Source organism: Vespa velutina, chromosome 2, assembly GCF_912470025.1.
Source record: "Vespa velutina chromosome 2, iVesVel2.1, whole genome shotgun sequence".
Lineage (NCBI taxonomy): Eukaryota > Metazoa > Arthropoda > Insecta > Hymenoptera > Vespidae > Vespa > Vespa velutina.
Genome location: NC_062189.1, coordinates 1007501 through 1030000, shown reverse-complemented (window position 1 = coordinate 1030000; position 22500 = coordinate 1007501). Strand labels below are relative to the sequence as shown.

The following is a 22500-nucleotide window of genomic DNA, read 5'->3' as shown; positions in this document are numbered from 1 at the left end:
TTATTATTAGTTATACGAATAGACGAATACTCTGAAACTTTTCAAAATGAACTTCTTTTTTAATTGTATATGTATATGTAATCTTCTTCGCTTATGCGAATAATAGTGCGCCTCTCAGCAAATCAGCAGCTAATTTATCGCAATCCAGGATGCGTATAAATTTTGTTAGAAGATATGTATATGTATATGTGTATACACATACGTGTATTTATATATATATATATACACGTATGTGTATATTTCGATGATTACGGAAGAGTTTTAAAGAACGACGATATTGTAAAAGAAGGAAAAAAGAAAATGAGAAAAAAAAAAGAAAAAAAAAAAAAAAATAATTATTTATGAATGTATACGTATATAAAATGCTATGTATATTATGTGCATGCATACTCACGTATATTCATTCTCGCGTAAATGAACGTGCCCTATGTATATATATATAACTATGCTGACAAAAAAAAAAGAGATAATTAAACGTGTTGTTACACGTGATCGTCTACCCAATGTACAATTAACACAATACGAGTATATCTACAAACTATACTTGTTTCGCGTTAATAAACGTATCAGTCCAAAATGATGATGACCGTCTTTTTATTTTTCTATACAATACATATATATATATATATATATATATATACCCTACAATATATATATATATATATATATATATACCCTCTTTATTCCCGTTAAGTTAATTTAAAAAATTAAAATGCAATATCCGAGCCGACAATTATCCGAAAGTGGATGGTTTTGTAAATCAAAAATATAACATAAAAAGCAGAGAAATAATTAATTTATTGCGTTAATGGGCAATGGTCCAATTATACGAATAACGCATAATGGAATTAATGTCTGTCTTTTTACTTTTTCTTTTTTTTTTTGTTTTTTGATTTTTTTTTGCTTTTTTTAAGTAAATAAATTTTTGACTCTCGGAGCATCGTTTTCATTAATCACCGACTCGTATATGAAGTGACGATTTTATTCATAACAATAAGTCCGTCTTTCTGTTTATATCTTTAATTTTTATTATTTTTTCTTTCACTTTATTTTCACTCACAAAAATTATTAAATGTTTAATCTCAAAAAAAAACTTTTATACGGGCATACACAGTTATCGTATGTTACAATAGCAAAAAAAAGAAAAAGAAAAAAAAAAAAAAAAAAAAAAAAGAAGAAGAACACTTCCGATCTTTCTAATTCAATTTGAAAATTATTCGTTAATTGTCAAACCAAATAATATATTAAGTACTCTATGCCCTTTAAAAAAAAAAAAAAAAAAAAAGACAATTGGATTAATACGTCCTATATCTGTATATATATATATATATATATATATATATATATATGAATCGAAATGTGAAATAATTATTTATTACAACAGAATATCAATAAAAATGTTTGTATGATGTTCATGAGGGCAAGTCCAAATTGATTAAAAAAAGATAGGAAGTTTACATAATCTCTGTTAATTACAATTATTTTCTTATTACATATTATAATCAGTTGTTATTATTTTTTTTTTTTCTTTTCTTTTATTTATTTATTTTTTCTTTCTTTCTTTCTTTTTGTTCACTTTAAAAATAATTACAAATGTATACAAGATGGTAACATTGTGCATTAGCACTGTCATATGTGTTAATATTGATACATTAAATTTTTATTTAAACATAATTCATATTAATTAATTGAACTCGCTGATAAACCAAACGCGTTTTTATTATGTATTTTCTGAAAGGATTATTAAACGAAAGTTGTAAGAGTACGTATCCTTTCTTTTTTTCTTTTCTTTATTTATTTATTTATTTTTTTTTTTCTTTTTTTTTTCCCCCTTTAGATATTCATTTTCTTTTATAGTTTGTACTGATATATAAATGTCTATTGCAAAGAACTACGATATCTCTCTTGGCTTTAGGTAACTTTCGAACATTATTTTATTATATATAAACTTTTATAGAAATCGAAATCATCGGCATGTAAAAATCGTTCGAACTGTTCTATCTATAACTTTCTTTTACAAAAATAATTTAACTTTTTTTTTTTTTTTTTTTTTTTATATTAATTTAAAACATGTTTCTTTTTTTCTTCTTTTTTTTTTTTTTTTGTTTTCTTTTTCTTTTTCCAGAGACATAGACAGAATGATAGATGGAATAAATAGATAGATAGAGATAGAGAGATTGTTTCCATCTTATTATAATATTATGATTTATTAGGCTTCTTTTTTTTTTTTTTTTTTTTTTTTTTTTTTAAATGTGTGATAATGAACTGTGTTGCGTTTTTAAAAGTCATTAATTACAAAGTAAAGAACTAGAATCATAGAAAGAGAAGAAAAATGAATTAAAAGAATTGACTCGATTAGGTGTCACGAATCTGTGCTACATTCTTTTTTCTTCTTTTTTTTTTTTTTTTTTTTTTTTTTCTTTATTTTTCTTCCTTATATGAACACACGTAGTAGGAGAGATCTAAATTCTTATGTACTATGCTAATTGGAACGTTCTTCATTTTACTTCTATATACACCAATTCAAAAAAAAAAAAAAAAAAAAAAAAAAAAAAAGAAAGAAGAAAAAAAACAGAAAAAAAATGAAAATGAAAACGATCATAATAAAGAATAACATTCGAAATCTTCTCATTGCAGTACTGTGTGTCACGGGAACAGACATTCTTTGACGTATAAAAAAATGATTATTTATATATATATATATATTTATAATATACTTGACAATTATTTTCAATAATGACCAATCGTTCTCTCATTGTGTATTCCTAATGCAATAGACTAATATATATATATATATGATATTTGTGGAAGGTTTCTTTCTTTTTCTTCTAATTCTTTCCTTCTAATAGATTGTTAGTTTTTTTTTTTTTTTTTTTTTTTTTTTTTTTTTTTTTTTTTTTTATTATAAAAAGGCACGAGTCAAGTCTGAATTATCTATCACACCTTCTACCGTTGATATATCGTTAGATCGTAAAGATGTTTTACGAAATGAGGATGATTAAATTTTATATTTTTTTTTTTTTTTTTTTTTTTTTTCTTTTCCTTTTTTTTTTTTTTTTTTAACTTTACATACTCATGCAGGTTTACCATGAACACGAAATCTATATAAGCACGTGTATTCCAGTTCTCCGTGATTGCTATGAATTCTTAACTCTACGTACTCGTATGGTTTTACTATCTGTGTATTCTGTGAAAAAAAAAAAAAAAAAAAAAAAAAGAAAAGAGAGAGAGAAAGAAATGAATGTACGTAATACATGAAAAATCTCAGATATTTTTGTTTTCTTTTGTTTTCAAATCTAAACTTACCTGTACAGAGAAATATTGCAAGTTCTCGTCGGAGTCTGTGAATTCATAATCACCAAACATAACTGGCTCAGGATCATTTTGATCGATTAAACCCTATGAGATATGATCGTATGAGCGAATAAATATATGTTATATAAAAATATGTTATATGAAAGAGAGAGAGAGAGAGAGAGAGAGGTAAATATAAAATAAATGTGTTACCCAAACATTGAATTTACGCGGTGCACTTTCCATTTTCTCACTTGGTAATATAGTTTTAGCTACATGCTCAATGGTAAAGCCAGTTACATAAATAAAGTTTCGTAATTTTATCAACAAATATCCTGGAAAACCTTGAAAAGGCCAACAAGCACCAGGTTGTATAGGATTTCTTTGTATCACTGTTCGAGGATTATTATTTTCAGAATAAATTGTAAGACCTAAAAGCTTTAAAACCCTTGACTTTACACCATACGTTTGAGTACACCGTGTACTAATAATTTCTCCTCCTAAAAATAATATATATATATTTGATTATTATAAAGATCGATATAATGGAAATATTATTTTATTTTAGAATAATTAACTTCACCTGCCGTCTCCAAAGCATAATCTACACGTCCAGTTTTATCAGCATCGTATATCTTTAATCTATCATTTATTATTTTGAGAATTCTCTCATTTAATGCACCATCTTCTTTAATGACATAATTAGCACCAGTTGAAACATCTATAATCATATTGTACAAATTGTATTAACAATGACACACACACACACACACACACACACACACACACACACACACACACACATATATACACAAAAGGAATAATGTTTATTAACAAACCTTCATTCATAGACAATTTTTTTAATTTTTCAATGATCAAGGATAAATCCTTTTTAGAGACAGTACTCCCAAAATATTCTCCTAAGATATTATCAATCTCTTTGCGTAAAGTTTCAGGTACAAGAAACTGTTTATTTGTATCACAGCAAACTTTTAACTGCGAATAAAGTTCACGCAAAGTTTGAAGTTCCACAACTACATTACTGGTATCGGTTTTAAGATTATTTAATCTATCTTCTATATCCATTATTTTTCCCTAAAAAAAAGAAAGAAAGAAAAAAAAAAAAAAAAAAAGAAAAAAGAAAACAAAAAAAGAAATAAAATAAAAAAAAATTTTAGTTAGACGATACATATATTTAACGACATTATCGTTCACTTACATTAACTTTCTGCCAAACATCAATTTCATTTTCCTTTGGATTTTGCAACATCTGACTAATGTTTATTAGGTACTCCTAAACATATATATACATATACACAAGTTGAAATAATTTAACATTCATTTTCATAAATGATTAAAAGCAAAAATATATTTACAGTTTGATAAGAATCTTTCTCTTCCAGTTCAGTAATCCTGTTGTTTAATCTATTGATTATTACATTTAAATTATAGTCCCTAGTCGAATACTCATCATTTTGTGCACTCTTTTGCTTTAGCCTTTGTACATTTTCTAATATTGTATTTATTTCATTGTTACTTGCCGTTTGAACTTCGAGAATAGAAAGGAATGATTGAACATACGGCATACTCCAATAACCTGCAATAATGTTTATGATAACGATAAAATTTCCTAAAAACAAATAATTGAATATTTGACGATTATTACTTCATTCTCTAGTTACAGTATTGGTATCAAAGGTAAGAAGAAAATAAATTTGATATATACAATTTGATATCTTTGCATATTAATTTTGTATGAGATACAGCAATTATTTAAAAAAAAGAAAAAAAAAAAAAAAATCAATAAAATAAAAACTGATGCATAATCCAATACGGTAACTGAGAGAAGGATAGACGAAGGAACTCACCAATCTGATGATTGATCGCTTGCATTCCCCAAGTTGTTGAGGCTAATTGTAAGAAATTCCGCCTTATCACCAGTTGAATTATCCTCCTTCTATCCTTCTCCCATCACATATGTAATTTTTCTCTTTTTACAAATTTTAAAAGAACACTTATAAGTGACACCATGACGTTATCTCACTCTATACAAAACTCATTTATTTATTGTGACCACTGTTATATTACATGGAAAAAATAATTTATGAACGTATGAACGTGCTTACATAGAGACTTCATAAAAGAATCATGTAAGAAATAAAACTATTTACAATATGATTAACTGAAAGTCAATGTTATTACTTTTGCTTAATTAATACAAAAATAATAAGATAATTATAGAGATATAATAATCATTATTTTTGCATCAGCATAAAAATAAATCTTTGAAATTGATCAAACAATTAAAGATGAAAAATCAAATAAAAGCAACATTTATAGATATTAATAGATCTCAATTAACAAAATTGAGGATAGCAAGAAAATGCATATATATATATATATATATATAAAATATATTAATAAATTAAGTGTTCTATTTTATAGATGCACATATTGATAATTTTTTTTTTTTTAAATACATTGATTTGTAACAAACACGATTAAATAAATTCAAGAATAAAGAAATAAAGTAATCGATGGAAAGATTATTCAGTAAAGTATACTTTAGAAGTATATAAGCAACAAATAACACATAGAATATTATGCAAAAAAAAAAAAACAGAAAACAGAAAACAACAAAAAATAAAAAATATAGAATATACATTATACTTTTAAAAGTAGAAATATAAGATAGATATAAGATAAATATAAAATAATATTTCAAACATTCAGAAAATGTTAATAAATAAATATTGTTGGGCAAACACATGGCTTACAAGCAAGCAAATATTAAAAAAAAAAAAAAAAAAAAAACAACTGGTAAGTTACATAAAGAAATAAGTAACAATAAATTTAAACTTGTGTACGTAACTTATTAATATTACTAATAAACCATTTTTAGGCACAACCGCAACGTCGGAACGGTTTATACAATCATCATCACAAAAAGCGTCTGCTTAAAGCTTTTCAAAATGACAATCGTAAAACCATTAATTTATTGTTAAACAAAAAAAAAATAAAAATACAAATAAATAAATAAATAAATAAATAAATTTGTCCAAACAATAATTTTACAAAGAATTTTCATACCACGTGTAATTATACTCATTGCAATTTTAGATTGATATAAAAAATGCAAAGATATATTGTGGCAAATCTCAAGCTATCAATTATTTTTTTGTTAAATTTAAAATGTTAGAACATCGACGGTAGTGCCCAAAAGGCCCTAGTTTTTTTTTTCTTTTTCTTTTTTTTTTATGTGAATGATGTAACTTTCAGTTAATCACCAAATCAAATCCCAAATAGTGCTAGGTACTTGTGACAAAGACACGTTCAAATTAGATACAAGTTCCACGAAATAATATGTAATGAATGTAAAATATTTTGAAAAGAACTCATATATAGATAACATTAGCTTGGCAATTTCATCAAAAATATAATAAATCGTCTCGGTGACACCATAGTGAATATTTTGTAGATAGTCCAGGCAGATAAAGGAATGCTTTAACATGAAGTAAGCACCTGCAACAAAACGAAGAGGCAGGCCAGTCTAGGTTTACCTGTCTTTCTGGTGTTCATCCATGAAAGACGCTAATGAAAAAACTATTAGTTTTGGATAATCGAAAGAATATTAATGTTTTACGTAATATTAAAATTTTAAATGAAGGTCTTCGAAAAACAAAACGTAATTGTAATTAATAAAAAAAAAAAAAAAAACTCACCAACCAAAAGAAGTAATGGAATTATGGAAATCCATACAACTTTGGATCCAAATATGCGTTTCCTTATACCTGAAAATCTGCTCAATGCCCAACAATCAAACCAAAGTAGTTTGATTAAAACTAAGTAAATAGACCGCGCAATAAACCACCATGGCCTGCTCCAATATGATTCTAAATATAAATCGAAGATACTGTTGATTTAATCTATTCCATTTTATATATATATGTATATATAATATATTTAATTAATTGAGAAATAACGATACCATTATAACGAATACGTTCATGATGAGTATAATATTCTCTTTTTCTTGACGTTCTAAGTTTGAGAAATTCAAGCGATTTAAGAAACCAAGCTACGATAATTGTATTAAATCTTAAAAATTGTTGCGTGACCTTCCATCTTTGAGTATTTTCTATTGAGGTTGAAGGCATTATTTCATTTAACTCCGTATCAGAATCATATTTATGAGTATCATCATAATCTATAGATGTCTTTCCCCATAATGGGTACCTAATCAAAATAATATTTCTTAAATATAAATATCAGTTAAATTATTAAAATAAATATAACATCTAATTTTATCTATATTTAAAATCAATTACAAACCTTTGTCGGACATTTAAAGAATCTACAGGTTTTGTATAAATTATTTCTCTATGCATTGTGTATTGTTCGATATGTGTTTTTTTGAACATTGTCGATCTCGTTGCAAAATTAGAAACACTGGTGTGCGATGAAGCAGATAAATCACCTATAGGCTGTGTTACATTAAAAAAAAAAAAAAAAAAAAGAAAAAGAAAAAAAACGATATATTAGATATATTTCCTAAATTTGATATTAAACGTTATTATAGATTGATATTTAGACAACATTATATCATCAAACTTACTATGAGGTTTTGGTCGATTGTATCTTTAAGACCAGAAGAATCTAAAGTGTCACCTAATCCACTTTCAGATGTAGTTAATGATGATTGCCTCAAACTTTCCTGATTGGTTGATATTGTATTACCTATATTATTACTGCCATCTGAATGTATTGAACGTCTGGACATATTAGGCATTGCAAGTATACCTGGTGCTATCTCATAACGACATTGTGACTTTTGCGAATACGTATAATCTGTTTTTGGAAATTTGCTGAAATAACAAGAAAAATAAATATAATTCTTTGAAAGAATATGGACGAAATTGTTAAATTAAGAAAATTTACAAATACAGATTTGTTTCTTTTCTCGAATCTTAGAGGACAATTTCAATTTAACGATATTATTAACTTCTCTTTTTTCTTTTGTTTTCACCTTTTTCTAATGATACATATTCTTAATATTAGAAAATATTTGTATACAAACATGTTTATTATCCTTCTTAATTATAGACGTAAACAAACATACATAAGATCAAAACAAAAATGTAACTTTAAAATTTGACTTACTTCCACCATTCCCCGGCTTGTTTGTATATTTCATAGGCAGATCCTGGTCTACTTGGTAAATCTTCTCTTTCTCCTTCCTCCGAAGAATAATCACTTGTGAGTACTCTATGTGGTGTTAAACTTTTACGTACTTGTTCGGGCACATTATAATTTGTTTCTTCTTTGGTGTCATCTTGTCCATTAACAAATATTTGTCGTTTAGCTCTCTGGCGTTCAGATCGTCTTTCTACCTTTTTAGATGCCACAGACACAGAACTATCAGATTGTTTACTTTGACTTTCAGATACAATAATTTCTGATACAGGTTCTTGTACATTTTCAATTATTGCTTGCATATTTTGATCGCGCGTTTTGCTGGCACTACTTGGCCTAAAATTTTAATAATAGGAAAAAAATAATACAAAACCATTCACAAGTTGTCCTATTTATCGATTGTTATAAAAAAAAAAAAAAAAAACAAAATATATATATATATATATATATTTAAATCGTACATCGATCTACTACCAGATCTTCTAGAGCTTGTAGCCTCTGCAGGAGTATGCGATCTTTCTCTACTCTTACTTCTCAAGTCATAATGATGTTCCGCTTGTTCTGTATCCAATAAAACACGATTTGGAACCAATGGTGTATGGGAACGAGATCTGCTTCTACTCCGTAATTCATAATGATGCTGTTCACTTTCCATTTTCCTGCCAAGTTATGAGTAATAATCTATTTACATAAATGACAAATGATAATAATAATTTAATATTTTCTTTAAATAATAATTAAAATTAAATATACAGTTACAGTATATACTTTACTGTACTGTACTGTACTATACTAAAGGCACACTCAGAGTAGACCAAAAATCTTTGGCTTGAATTAACAGAAACATATGTCCAAGTATAGCTAAAAATAGTCCCCTCCACTAAGATGGGAAAACAGCCCTCTCACTGAATTCCTATTTCTAGTTCTGTCTCTCTCTCTCTCTCTCTCTTTCTCTCTCTTTCTCACTATCTCTCTATCTCTTTTCTTACTTATTATGATACAGAAATGAAATTTTCAGAAAATCTCTATAAATAAAAATTCATTTCAAGTGATACAATGTATAGACAATTAATTCATTAAAAATGTAATCAATTCAATATAAAAATCTGAAACTTTTAATTCAAAACTTTCTTTTACACATGGTATATGTAAAATGAAACAACAATCACAAATATATATATATATATATATATATATATATATATATATATATGATCGTTGATGAAAATATTCTTTAAAATATTCTATTTGTCTTGAATTATCATTCGTTAAAAAATATTACGACGACGAATGTAAGAAAAATATGTACAATATTGCATAACGTCACATTACGTTTATATATATTAGATTAAAATTTCGAAACTACTTTTTCTTCTTTTTTTTTTTTCATTCTACAATACGAATAAAAAAAGAAGAAAAAAAAAAAAAAAAAAGAAAGAAAAAAAAAAAGAAAAAACCTTCGAATGAAGAAAAAAAAAAAAAAAAAAGAAACTAATAAAACTCTCAATACATTATTTCCTGGGAACTTTCCGTTAGATGTGAGAAATTAACAGTATCTACCCTATTACTATGATATTTCTTAAAAAAAAAAAAAAAAGAGAAGAAAAAAATTCTAATCCACTTGATTCTTTTATTCCCCCATACTAACGTATATACGTACGTATCGCATGCATGATCTTCGCATGATAAGCCGTATTATTAAAAAGTTTAATCCGTTAAAAACTGATTACCGATGATAGCAACTACAAACGCCATCTCGTAAATAAATATAACAATTATATATATATATATATATATATATATATATATATATATATATATATTTGGTTAGACCTTTTCTATGAAATTCTAATTATTTTCAAACGAATCTAATATCATATAAAAAAATCTAATATAATATAATTACTTACAATCGAACATAACTTCTTTATTAAAAAAGAAAAAGATATATATATATATACACACACACACAGACATATATATTTATATATAAAAAAGAAAAACTAAAATTCGCGGTTCATTTTACACAATTACTTCATTGATATCGAACGTAAACGCATACACTGTTAATTATATATATTTATATACATATGCACACATGCACGCACACACACAACACACACAACATATATATATATATATATACAAATATATATAAATTAAACTATTAGACTAGAGATTTCCCTTTCTCTGTTTTATTTATACACGTTTGATACAGAATAATTACGCATGAAAAACTGACAAACTCTTTCTCTCTCTCTCTCTCTCTTTCTCATGCATGTGTATGCGCGCGCATCGCATATTTTGTAAGAGTGGGTCTATAAAGAAGGATGGTGGGGGAAGGAAGAGATAAAACTGTCGCGCAAGGAGTATGACGTAAATTTTGTATAAAAAATCCCCATATATGACTCATGTGTCCGTTAAATACGTAAATAATCGGCGTATTACATTAAATGTTATATGAAAGAAAACATAGAATATTCGAAGAGAAAATGAATACAGTAATTGTAAATAATTGTTAAGGTTATATGTATGCATTAAGTTCGTTCGTTGTAATTAAAATGCAGAGAGAGACTTCTTATTTTGCTCATATGAATAACAACTAATGTGATATGAACGAACAAATGACTATCTGTGATATATGTATGATGAAATATATATATATATATATATATATATATATATATACACGCAGTGATCGATCGTAACGTTGTTAGCGGACAAATTTCAAACTACATCAAATTTTAATCTAACGTTCGTCTCTTTCACGTTTTATTAATCGTATCGATAAAAACTTTTTTCTCAACCAATTATAATAATAATTATTATTATCTTTATTATTATTGACAATAATTATTGTTTATCAATAGCGATAGTAATAGAAAATAATATATATTTTTGAAAATCATATATACGGTACACATATGATGAAATGCATGTATGCATGAAGTAATCGATCGTGGCGCCGTTTACGGATAAATTTGAAACTAGGTCAAGTTTTAACCTAACGTTCATTTGAAATTTTCATTATTATACATTTTATTATTAATCGTACAGATAAAATTTGTTTCTATCAATGAAATTATAATAATTATTGATATTAGTTATTGTTTATGGTGCGACGGTAATAAAAAAAAAAAAAAATTCATATATAGTTTTAGTCGATTCGCATGAATATATGGGAGAAACGATTGTTTCACGTTTTCACTAATCTATCGGATTCATTGACTTCTTTCGTGACTTGGTAATTGGTTAGTAAATAAATCTCTTTTGTCATTGGCTATTAACCGGGGCCAGTTCTCTAGTTCGTTTCGACGAAAATAAGCCTAAACCTGTATGTATGTATATACGATCACGTTAATCGATCTTTTAAAAGAGCTTTCCCCTTTCGCGTTCGGCGTACGTATTACATATATAACATGTGTGTGAGTGGAAATTAACATGTTAAGATTAAAATTTCTATTGAATCGATATGTTACGATCGATCGCACATCGATGTTTTCCAAGTATCGTGAAATTAATCGTCATTTAATATTAGTATGATTTGGAAATGATCGGGTTATCTTTGATTGTTAAATCTTTTAACTGGTATCATTATTTCAAGCTTTTCCTTCATTCTTATTGACTTTCTTCTCGTGTAATAGTAAGTAATATTAGTAGTAGTAGTTATAGTGGTGGTGCGTGAATATAATCCGTCGTGCGTTATCATAAACTTGAAAGTTTGGTTAAAAAAAGTCTTGTAGTATGCCACAATTTCATAGAATTGAAATCAATAGGACGGAATGGGAGGTACCAGAACGATATCAAATGCTTACTCCCGTAGGTTCGGGAGCTTATGGTCAAGTTTGGTAAGCGAGCAAAAATGAAATAATTATACATGTATATGTGTGCATGTATATATATATATATATGTGTTACAATGACTGAATAGATAAATCATTATAGAATGACCATTAACATGAGTAATTACAAAATAATTTTGTCTTTTTCTCCGTTTTTATTTTTTTCAAACTCTCTCTCTCTCTCTCTCTCTTTCTCTCTCTCTCTGATAAATAACTCTTTTTTCATATCATTCAATATTAATGATAATATATCAATAATGTATGTGTTAGAATGGATTAATCGTTACCTTGACATTCTTTATATTTCATTAACTCTTTTTCTTTTTATTATTTCATTCCTACAAACGTGTTAAATGTTAGAATTTTTTTTTTTACTTTGGTATTCAAAGTATTTTAGAAAGAACTAATAAACTAATAATTTTAGAACATCTCACGTATGTTCTATTTTAGTGGCAAGCTGAATATAATTAGATTATTTGACAATACTTTTCCAAAACTTGGCCAAACATACAGAAGAAATCTATTTAAAACATTTGTATATTATGAATGTCTTGAAAAATTTTAATCTTAAAATTAGATTTAAAATTTTCTTCCTTTATATTTACAGTTCTGCAGTAGATACAACGACTAATCAGAAAGTTGCTATAAAAAAATTAGCTAGGCCTTTTCAATCAGCTGTGCACGCAAAACGTACATATAGAGAATTACGGATGTTAAAACATATGAATCATGAAAATGTAAGTAAAAAAACTTTATTTACATACTTAAGTAATTATGTTCTTTTTTTTTTTTTTTTTTTTTTTTTTTTTTTTTTTTTATATATTATTTAAAATTAATATTATTCCATTTTATAGGTAATCGGTCTATTAGATGTGTTCCATCCGTCTTCATCGTTAGAAGATTTCCAACACGTGTAAGTTTTTTTTCCATTGTTAATAATGTTTTACAATTTAAAAATGAAATTTGAATATTTAAATAAGAAATTATTCTTCCAGTTACCTAGTCACACATTTAATGGGAGCAGATCTCAATAACATTGTCAGAACACAAAAACTTTCCGACGATCATGTACAATTTCTTGTATATCAAATCCTTCGAGGCTTGAAGTATATACATTCTGCTGGTATTATTCATAGGGTAAGCTTTTTATATTTAATTGAATGGATTTTTTTTTTTTTTTTTTTTTTTTTTTTTTTTTTAAGATATATACATTATATAGTAATTATCCTTTATAGGATTTGAAACCATCAAACATAGCTGTAAACGAAGATTGTGAATTAAAGATTTTAGATTTTGGTTTGGCTAGGCCTACAGAGAATGAAATGACAGGTTATGTTGCTACCCGATGGTACAGGGCTCCCGAAATTATGTTAAATTGGATGCATTATAATCAAACAGGTTGGTTTCAATGAACTTGTTATATCTTTCCCTATGAACATTATAAATAAATATAATTTTTATAATTTACAGTTGATATTTGGTCAGTTGGATGTATAATGGCAGAATTACTTACTGGAAGAACATTATTTCCAGGAACAGATCGTATCCCTTTCAAATTATTTTTCACTCTATCATACATAATATTTATTTTAAATAAGATTTCGCTTTTTGTCAATATCAATATTTAATCACCTTGACTAACAAACATCAATATCCTTCATAAATATCCTTATTATTGTCTTTGTGTTGTCATTTACAATCTAATATCGTTCATATATAATCTAGCTTCAATGTGCCTAATCTATAAGCTATGCTTTTTGCTAAGGATCTACGTAGCTTATTTGGACGCAATATAATAATAATAATAATAATAATAATATACTGCACTTGCTTCTATATCAGTATATATTATTTTTTCTTCGATTCTCTCTCTCTCTCTCTTTCTCTCTCTCTCTCTCTCTCACACACACACACACACACATACTTTTTCTATCTTCCTTTCTCATGTTTTTTTCTCATTTAACGTAGTACCGAAGATTCATACAAAGGAATCGTTGATTTATATATACATGTAAAAGAATTAATTATAGAAATTTTTATTAAACTGCTTAATCTAACATTATTATTATTCAAGTAAGTTTAATACAAATTTAGTGGAACCTTAGCAAGAGCAGATATTCATCAACTGAATTTAATAATGGAAATTCTGGGTACACCACGCGATGAGTTTATGCAAAAAATATCATCGGAATCGGTAAGTCGATTTCATCTTCCTTTACTAAAGGACTTTTGTATAAATTTCTCATTTTAAATATATGCCTTACTATCATTGTATAACACCCAAATTGTGACAATTTATATTTTATATAAACTCCCAAATCATGCTGTGAATATATAAAACAAAAAAAAAAAAAAAAGGAGCAATTTTTCTGACAAAATTATAATGCCATTTGCATGCCTCTAACTAATTTTTTGTTAAGGAAACTTTTTTAGCATGTGTTTATAAGTAGAAATTGATCGAACGCGAAACTAATTTATTAATATATTTCCCAAGTAAATTATGCTTTCAAACTTACCTTAACGCTAAGCAGACATTGACCACTTAACACGAGTTCTTGTGCTCTGTGGTATGCCCACAGAAGAAACCTTGAACAAAATTACCAGTCAAGAGGTAAATTAAAGAATTCTTTGTAATCATTAATTTATCATAATATTTGGACGTATTATAAAATTTTATAGTATCTATAATACAAATGAATACATCAATATATGTATCATTTTTATTCATCATTTGTAAATGATATCTATTAGCTTTTAATTTCAAATATGGACCAATGTAACAGATTTTAAGTAAGTAGTAATTGAAGTAATTTTTTTTTCCAGGCCAGGAACTATATACAAAGTTTACCACCATTGAAGAAGAAAAATTTTAAAGATGTATTTCGCGGGGCTAATCCCTTAGGTATTATATTTACCTAAATGGTATTTGTTTTAAAAAATTAACTGTATCAAAGCTAGGACTGATCTATGTCTGATTCAATACAGATGAAAGTTTTTAATCATAATAATTAATTCATTTGTCTCTTCAGCAATAGATTTGCTTGAATTAATGTTGGAATTAGATGCCGAAAGGAGAATTACAGCGGAACAAGCATTAGCCCATCCATATCTTGCACAATATGCTGATCCAACAGATGAACCAGTATCATTACCGTATGATCAAAGTTTTGAAGATATGGAATTACCTGTTGAAAAGTGGAAAGGTAATATAATGCATTTCTAAGAATATCTTTCACGTGTTATAATATTTACTAATTTATCAAGAACATTATAATTTGTAGAGCTTGTTTATCATGAAGTGATCAATTTTGTACCTCAAACATTACCTGCGCTGTCATCGACAATTGAAGCAGCTACGTAGAATATGACTAATATAGGATAATACAATTTTAAGCACACTGTAAGATAATACTAATATCGAAAATTTAAATTATATGTAATTCTTTATATATGTATGTGTGTATATGTATATATATATATATATGTATGTATGTATATATGTATGTATATGTATGTATATATATATATAAAAGAATATCCGTGTATATAATTCATAGATAATGCAAAGTATTAAAGATAAAATGTATATTTTTATTAAGTTAAGAGTTAAATGATGATAAAAACACTAATACTTTCTGGAATATTGCATTATAAAAGTTCATTCCTAATACGTGCAATAATAATTTATCAAATATTATTTCAAATAAAAAGAAAGGTATATAATACTTGTGTAACTATTAATACTTCAAATTTACGCGCGTACAAATCGACAAGATTACGAATGATTGCCAACATAAAGAAAGAAAAAACAAGATGCTGTATGATAACCTTGCCCAACAGTTGGTAATATAATTTAGATAAATCTAAACTAACCACGTTCAGTTTCTCTATTAAGATCGTCATTTTAATTAATAGAATGAATGAATAAATAAGTTTGAAAGTTAAATTTAATATAAAATGGCATTAAATATTATTAAAAAGGTATATAAAATTATTTCTAACTATAGATTATATTTATGTGTGTGTATGATATGTAATAACAAATTATAACCTAAATCTATCAATTATATAGTAAAAATATTTTAATAAAAATCAAATATTTTTAGGCAACAACATTTTGTAATGGCATTTTAGTCAAGAATGTATTGTCATGTAGACGTTACAGCTTGTATGAGCCTGATTATTTGGAGGTTATATAGACAATTTTGTGATATTTGTTTTTTATAATATATAGTGGATTATATACGTATATATATATATATATCATGTTGTAGATGTTAAAACCAAAAGTACCAATATATTCTATATTAAATATACAGATTACAGGATATGTTTATCCTGTATTAGAACATTATCAGAGTTTCATTCATAAAGTCGCTACAGCTATGGACATTGATGTAGATAATAGGTAATATTCTGAATTAATTTCTATTTGAAAATACATGTGTTTCTTTTTTTCTTTTCATATTATTTGATTTGTCCATATCGTTTTCAGTTGGGCATTTCCTGCAAAAGTATTAAAAATTCAAAGATTTAAACCAAAAGGTACCGTTGTGAGCGCAGAATATAATCTTAATGTTTATGAAAGGAATATACAATTAGCAGATGTTACGTCAACGCAGTGTCCTTTACTAATTAGAATATTAGAAGCTACTTTACCAGAAGGGATAACATTAAATGTGACCATTTTCAATCCTGATATAGAATTAAAACGTTACATACCTGATAAACAATTATTAGATATGAGAACAATGTTAGAGGATATGAAACAAAAAAAGTAAATTATAATACACAACGTTGAATTATTTCTTAAAGCATTGTAATTTATATTAGTAATGATATTAAATATGTAAAAGTGCAACAAGTATATTCTGTAAAAAGGTATTTATTATAAAACTTGATAAAAAAAATTTACAAACAGACATGCATGTAAATACGTTTGCATATATAAACGATAATTTATCAAATATTTTCAATATCAAATTGAATATTATTTTTATAAAAGGCAGAATTATCAATGGAACATTACGTATAACTATAACAGACCAAAGTGAACAACTTTTATTTTAGAACCTTCCTCAGACTTTGAAGACTCCTTTGAAATTTCATTATCTGCATCCTCTGTAATTAATAAAGTAATTAAAGTAATTTCTTTTAATAACACTTGAAATCACATTGTGAAATAATATAGATAAATGTTTCATTTTCCATACTCGATAAGGGTTGAAAATCTTTTAAATAATCTTCATTTCCCAGGCACAATGGTAAACTTTCTGCTAATTCACGTTTCGGATCTGTTACATGTAATTGTGTAACTGTTGAACGTTTCTGTCTATGAGATTGATTCTGCAAATTTACATGATAAGTGAATTCTCAACATTCTTCATATTATTAAAAGTAAATTTATTAAGTAAAATTATTAAAATTATCTTACCGTGCCAGGTACTAATATATGGGTAACCGTATCTGAAAATTTCACTTTCGGTTTCTCATTATTGGTCGACATTGGCGTATCCATGAACGTGGGACACATGGAATAGGTTTTTGAATTGGAATTGGATGTATTTACAATGGGTAATGGAGGTATGTTAGATGATGTTTTGATCTCCTTACCAGTATTACTATTTATAGGAATTTGTGATCCTATTTTTATATGTCTACCTTCGAGTAATCTACTTTGCAGATTATAAGTAGAATGCGAATAATTCGTTGAACCAATTTTATTGCTATTTGTATGTTGCATAGTGACATTGATACTGTCGCAACTACCGTGATACGGTATATAAGCGAGATCAGAATTAATTCGACAAGTTTTAGAATTACTATGAAGACATGAATCTTGTTGTAAAATGTTAGACGCGGAATTTTGTCTTTGCAAAATACACGGTGCTATGTTCATTACCTTAGCAGACGAGATCTTTTGACTTGATTCGTCTATACTCGTTAATCCAAGAGTACTTTGAGAAAGTGAAAAATTTTTTCTTTGTAAATTTTGAAGATAATTTGTAAAAGAGGATGTTATAGAAGGCGGTGGTGGAATGTCATTATTACTATTGGATTGTTTTTTGTTAATTTTTTGATGATGATCCATATAAAGATTATCTTCAGCCCGAAAAGCTTTTACGTTGCTGTCATATGTTGTAGGACTTTCGGAATATTTAGTCGTAGTAAATAACGTGTTACTCTTAGTTTTGTGAAGCGTTGCTGTTAGCTTATTTGATTGTATAACGGTATTAGATGTATCTATTTGGGATACTACATTACTCGATGAATCGTTCGTTCTAATGCTCGAGGAATAACAGAATGGTGTATTTTCACATTGTATATTTGACACTGAATTATTATCAGAATTATGTGAAACCGAAGTGTTACAGGTCATTGTACTGAATGACGTTGACATAATATTATTGTCAATGTTACTCAAGGATGGAATTAACGAGGAAGAAGGGACATTGTCCAAGACAAATTCGTAGGTCGAATTATTGAATGAAGTTGATATAAAATTATTTTCTTCGGGTATAGTTTTTACATTATCTTCGACAGATAGGTCATTGGTATATTGCTTATCATTTGTTCCTGACTTATTAATCATTAATTGTAATATATCGTCACGATGTTTACGATCGAGTGACGATGATTTTTGTTTGCTAAGAGATATATTTCCAAAAGATGTGGTCATTAAATCTTCGGAAAATTTATTGTAAGGTTGAACTCTGTTAATCGAGTTTACCGTTGATAAAGATGTTAAATTTGTACGGGTCACGTATGTCGGTGTATTAAAAGATGTCGATGCAAAGAAGGTATTAGATACCGGTATATGAGAGGAATCGTTAAAATTAGCATTTGCCAAAGTATTATTACTGGGTGTATTGAAAGATGTGGAAATAATATTGTAGTCAGTTTTATTACTAATAGGATCATTGTTCAATGACGCAGGCAAAAGTGTTTTGTCATCGTAATAAGAAGGATAGAGAATTGGTAAGGGTGGAATATGGTTGTTGGAATTTTTTTTGTGATTGTATCTTTTGGGATACTTTGTGCTTCTTTCATCTTCTTTCGTTGAATTTTCACTTTCGTCGCTATACGATTCTTCTCCTTTATCGCTCGTTAATTCAGAACATAAAGAACAAGATTCTCGGGAACACGTAGAATCTGTAATGGTTCTCGATTATATAAATGTAAGTAATAATAAGTGCGCGCGCGTACTTTGCACATAAGTTTTTCCACTTAATATTCTTCTCGATAAAATTCTTTTTATTCTTACGCGAGGAATTGCAACTATTCGATCTGCTTAAAATTTGCTCGGCCTTCTCCTTTGCCGCATTTGCCATTTCCATATCGTTTACGATCAATGCATAAAAATGAATATCCATAAAAAGATCATGATCATTTAGATCTATGGCAAGTCTGAATGCTTTCTCAAACATGCGATATCTAAGAAAAATTATACGTTTGTAATCAAAATTAATGTATTATTTAACAGCCCACATTATTATTTTGGTACCTTAGTAAATGATGAAAAAATCGTCTCGTCAAGTCTCTCACTTCGTCTCCATATTCGTCTTCGATTGCTTGACTTATTGGCCTAATTGGTACATGAAAACTACCCAATGCATTTTGTATGAAACCTGGATGATTATCGTAGGCATATATATATATATATATATTTTTTTTTTTTAATCATAAACAGGGTTTCTAATTAATTAAGAAATAAAATCAAATCAAAAGATAACATAACGTATGTGTCTTACTTTCGTGTTCGGACGTTAATGGTAACTTGAATAAATAATTTAAGATTTGATTGAGAGAATGCATACAAATACGTGGATGAGTGTCCCAATTTAAACGTAACAATAAAGACGTAGCTTGTTCGATTTGAGAAAGCATTAAATATCTTCTTACTAATATATCTCCTGAAAGATTATCTCCTTCGACTACCCTAATGACTCCTATCGGACCCCTATTATTGGACATCAAACTTTAAATACATCTTTTTCGGAGAGAGAGAGAGAGAAAGAGAGCAAGAAAGAAAGGAGAGCGAGAGAGAGAGAGAGAGAGAGAGAAAAGAAAAATTATATGAAATATTCTGCTTACTTACCGCTCAAAAAGTAATAAAAACAATGAGTCTCCATAACTATAATAACTAATATGAGAATTTAATTGATTTCTTTTATTCCATTTCATACGTACTAATGCCGGTTGGCTCCTATTTCAAGAGAAAGATAAATTATTATTACACATATCTTATATTCTAAAGCCCAAGTATCTTTTATAGAACATTTATAATACCTGAAATAAGATGACAAATCAAGAATATTTACTGGTGACGTTTCGTCATTTAACAATTGATTTCTGATACAATGTAAGGCAATGTCAAAATGTTGAAATTGTCCTCTATCATTTCCAATAGAAAATATCATCCCATCGTTATGCCAGGATGCAAGTGTTGGTATCTTGGAATATAAATATGTTAAAAAAATAAGATACATCGAATGATATACATCACATTCTGATTTTTTTTTTTTTTTTTTTTTTTTTTTGAAGTATCAAAGAACTTACAAAGGCAGCTTTTATATTGATAATTGTAGCTTTCGTTTCATCGTATAACATTACGGAACCGTCTATGCAGCATAATAATAATAATTCTTGATTAGGTGAAAATTTGACGCAACTAGTATGAGTTGGTAATGGTATTGAGATAATAGCAATTCTTTGCAGTTTGTCTTGTTGCGATACTTCATACGTACGCCATTCAATCGTAACTTCACCCTATATTGTAAACAATACATATTATTATATTCTTAACAATATAAATGATACACGGCTATGAAGTTCACAACATTCTAAATTATTACCTTTCTTGATACTTTTTGTTCTACAGAATGAATGACATTTTCATGATGTATATCAAATTTTATACATAAAGGATCAAACTCAGTGCGTACGTAACATATTAAGTCCAATTTTGTTCTAAAAATAAAATCATACTAAAACTTTGATGAAAAATAGAATAAACCAATTCATCTTCTTCTTCTGAGATAAATAAAATTAAAATTAAAAAAAAAAAAAAAAAAAAAAAAAAGAAAAAAGAAAAAAAAAAGAAAGAAAAAGAAAAAATATAAAGTAATTAAAGAGGGAACGTGGTATTAGAAATAGTCAAACTGTCTAATCTAATAAAAATAAATCTAAAAGTGTAGAGTAAGGGAAAAACACTTAGAATGGATATTTTCTACTTACAAATAAATACCATCTCGACATACCCGGTAAGGCGATAAAGGTGTATATTTGCACGATCATGTTCCTTGACTACAGGACTCCATGGATATACTTCGTTCATCGTAGATTTCCACCAAATTAATATCTACAGAATCATGCACTTTTGCAATAAACATAAATTAGAAGCAACGTATGCATAAGCATAGATTCAACATTAAATATTAAAGACATTTTCTAATAATATTTAAACTTAATCTTTATGAAAATATTAATAGACAATACCAGATCACCAGGCTTGTTGATTTGAATCTTTTTATCCAGTCTACGTCCATTAGAGCCAAATAGATCACTAGTACTCAATTTGGGTTCCAATTTACTAATTTTATCAAAAGCATGTCTTCTTGGTTTCGTAAAATACACAGTTGTTATTTGATTATCATTATACGTACAAATCAGATGAGTCTTTGTGATTGACACTGTAAATGTTATAAATTTATTATTAATAATTTAAATTATACTATATTTAAATTATAATATATTGAAGATATATTGAAATTTTTTTACCATCCGATATATGATCACATAACTTTCCTACAAGATACTTATCGAAAGTACATTTAACTATATCAGCAGTTTCAACATTAATTTGTATGTAAATTAAAAGACCATTGTTTAACATTATTTGCAGGACGCTATGATCATACCATTGACAATATATAGTCGAATTATCTCTGAGTTGTTCCTAAATAAATAAAAGCGAACAATCTAATCGAAATATTTAAGGATACAATATAATAGGATATTAATTAATAAGTAATATACATACCTCCAAGTGTTTGATGGAGTCTTTTAATTTATTTCCTTTTTTATTCGTTGGAACATAAGTCATACCACGTTTTTGACTGTAAGATCTTTTTCCTTCTTCGTAAATACCATCGATACGTTTATCGTGATA

The 22500-nt window shown here is 27.1% G+C and overlaps 4 protein-coding genes across 10 annotated transcripts in view; 2 read left to right on the top strand and 2 right to left on the bottom strand.

The window, feature by feature from the left end:
* Positions 1–2393: 2393 nt before the first annotated feature.
* Positions 2394–10708, bottom strand: LOC124946403 (klaroid protein-like). Of its 5 annotated transcripts, none has more exons than XM_047487040.1 (14): positions 10398–10708; positions 8949–9168; positions 8455–8823; positions 7910–8159; positions 7627–7778; positions 7283–7530; positions 7017–7187; positions 4671–4891; positions 4514–4588; positions 4134–4389; positions 3878–4015; positions 3508–3794; positions 3307–3399; positions 2394–3187 (listed from the first exon to the last, which is right to left on the bottom strand). In XM_047487040.1, the coding sequence occupies exons 2-14, from the start codon at positions 9140–9142 to the stop codon at positions 3074–3076; spliced, it is 2568 nt and encodes an 855-aa protein (XP_047342996.1). In that variant the 5' UTR covers positions 9143–9168; positions 10398–10708; the 3' UTR covers positions 2394–3073. The 5 variants fall into 5 exon arrangements, with proteins under 5 accessions (XP_047342996.1, XP_047342995.1, XP_047342997.1 ...); XM_047487039.1 differs by having other exon boundaries at positions 8949–9146; XM_047487041.1 differs by lacking the exon at positions 10398–10708 and adding an exon at positions 10148–10213 and having other exon boundaries at positions 8949–9146.
* Positions 10709–11682: 974 nt separating this feature from the next.
* On the top strand, positions 11683–16590 carry LOC124957784 (mitogen-activated protein kinase p38b-like). Its single transcript, XM_047515096.1, has 11 exons — positions 11683–12335; positions 12937–13066; positions 13184–13242; positions 13325–13466; positions 13565–13727; positions 13800–13871; positions 14444–14523; positions 15153–15231; positions 15359–15532; positions 15611–16310; positions 16436–16590. The coding sequence occupies exons 1-10, from the start codon at positions 12232–12234 to the stop codon at positions 15688–15690; spliced, it is 1083 nt and encodes a 360-aa protein (XP_047371052.1). The 5' UTR covers positions 11683–12231; the 3' UTR covers positions 15691–16310; positions 16436–16590.
* LOC124957785 (39S ribosomal protein L48, mitochondrial) lies at positions 16173–17307 on the top strand. Its single transcript, XM_047515097.1, has 4 exons — positions 16173–16310; positions 16436–16519; positions 16604–16737; positions 16825–17307. The coding sequence occupies exons 1-4, from the start codon at positions 16287–16289 to the stop codon at positions 17108–17110; spliced, it is 528 nt and encodes a 175-aa protein (XP_047371053.1). The 5' UTR covers positions 16173–16286; the 3' UTR covers positions 17111–17307.
* LOC124957782 (WD repeat-containing and planar cell polarity effector protein fritz) overlaps positions 17202–22500 on the bottom strand; it is a 5664-nt gene continuing 365 nt past the window's right edge. Inside the window, exons 2-15 of one of the 3 annotated variants that reach the window (XM_047515090.1) lie at positions 22372–22500; positions 22110–22287; positions 21828–22021; positions 21590–21690; positions 21185–21299; positions 20889–21098; positions 20619–20782; positions 20428–20535; positions 20081–20289; positions 19834–19957; positions 19594–19763; positions 17764–19481; positions 17543–17675; positions 17202–17450 (exon numbers count right to left, since the gene is read on the bottom strand). The exon at positions 22372–22500 is cut by the window's right edge and continues 1 nt beyond it. In XM_047515090.1, the coding sequence (XP_047371046.1) occupies positions 17365–17450; positions 17543–17675; positions 17764–19481; positions 19594–19763; positions 19834–19957; positions 20081–20289; positions 20428–20535; positions 20619–20782; positions 20889–21098; positions 21185–21299; positions 21590–21690; positions 21828–22021; positions 22110–22287; positions 22372–22500 (3639 nt within the window). In that variant the 3' untranslated portion in view covers positions 17202–17364. Of the gene's footprint in view, positions 17451–17542; positions 17676–17763; positions 19482–19593; positions 19764–19833; positions 19958–20080; positions 20290–20427; positions 20536–20618; positions 20783–20888; positions 21099–21184; positions 21300–21589; positions 21706–21827; positions 22022–22109; positions 22288–22371 lie in introns of those variants that run through there. The other 2 variants (XM_047515091.1, XM_047515092.1) reach the window with 2 other exon arrangements.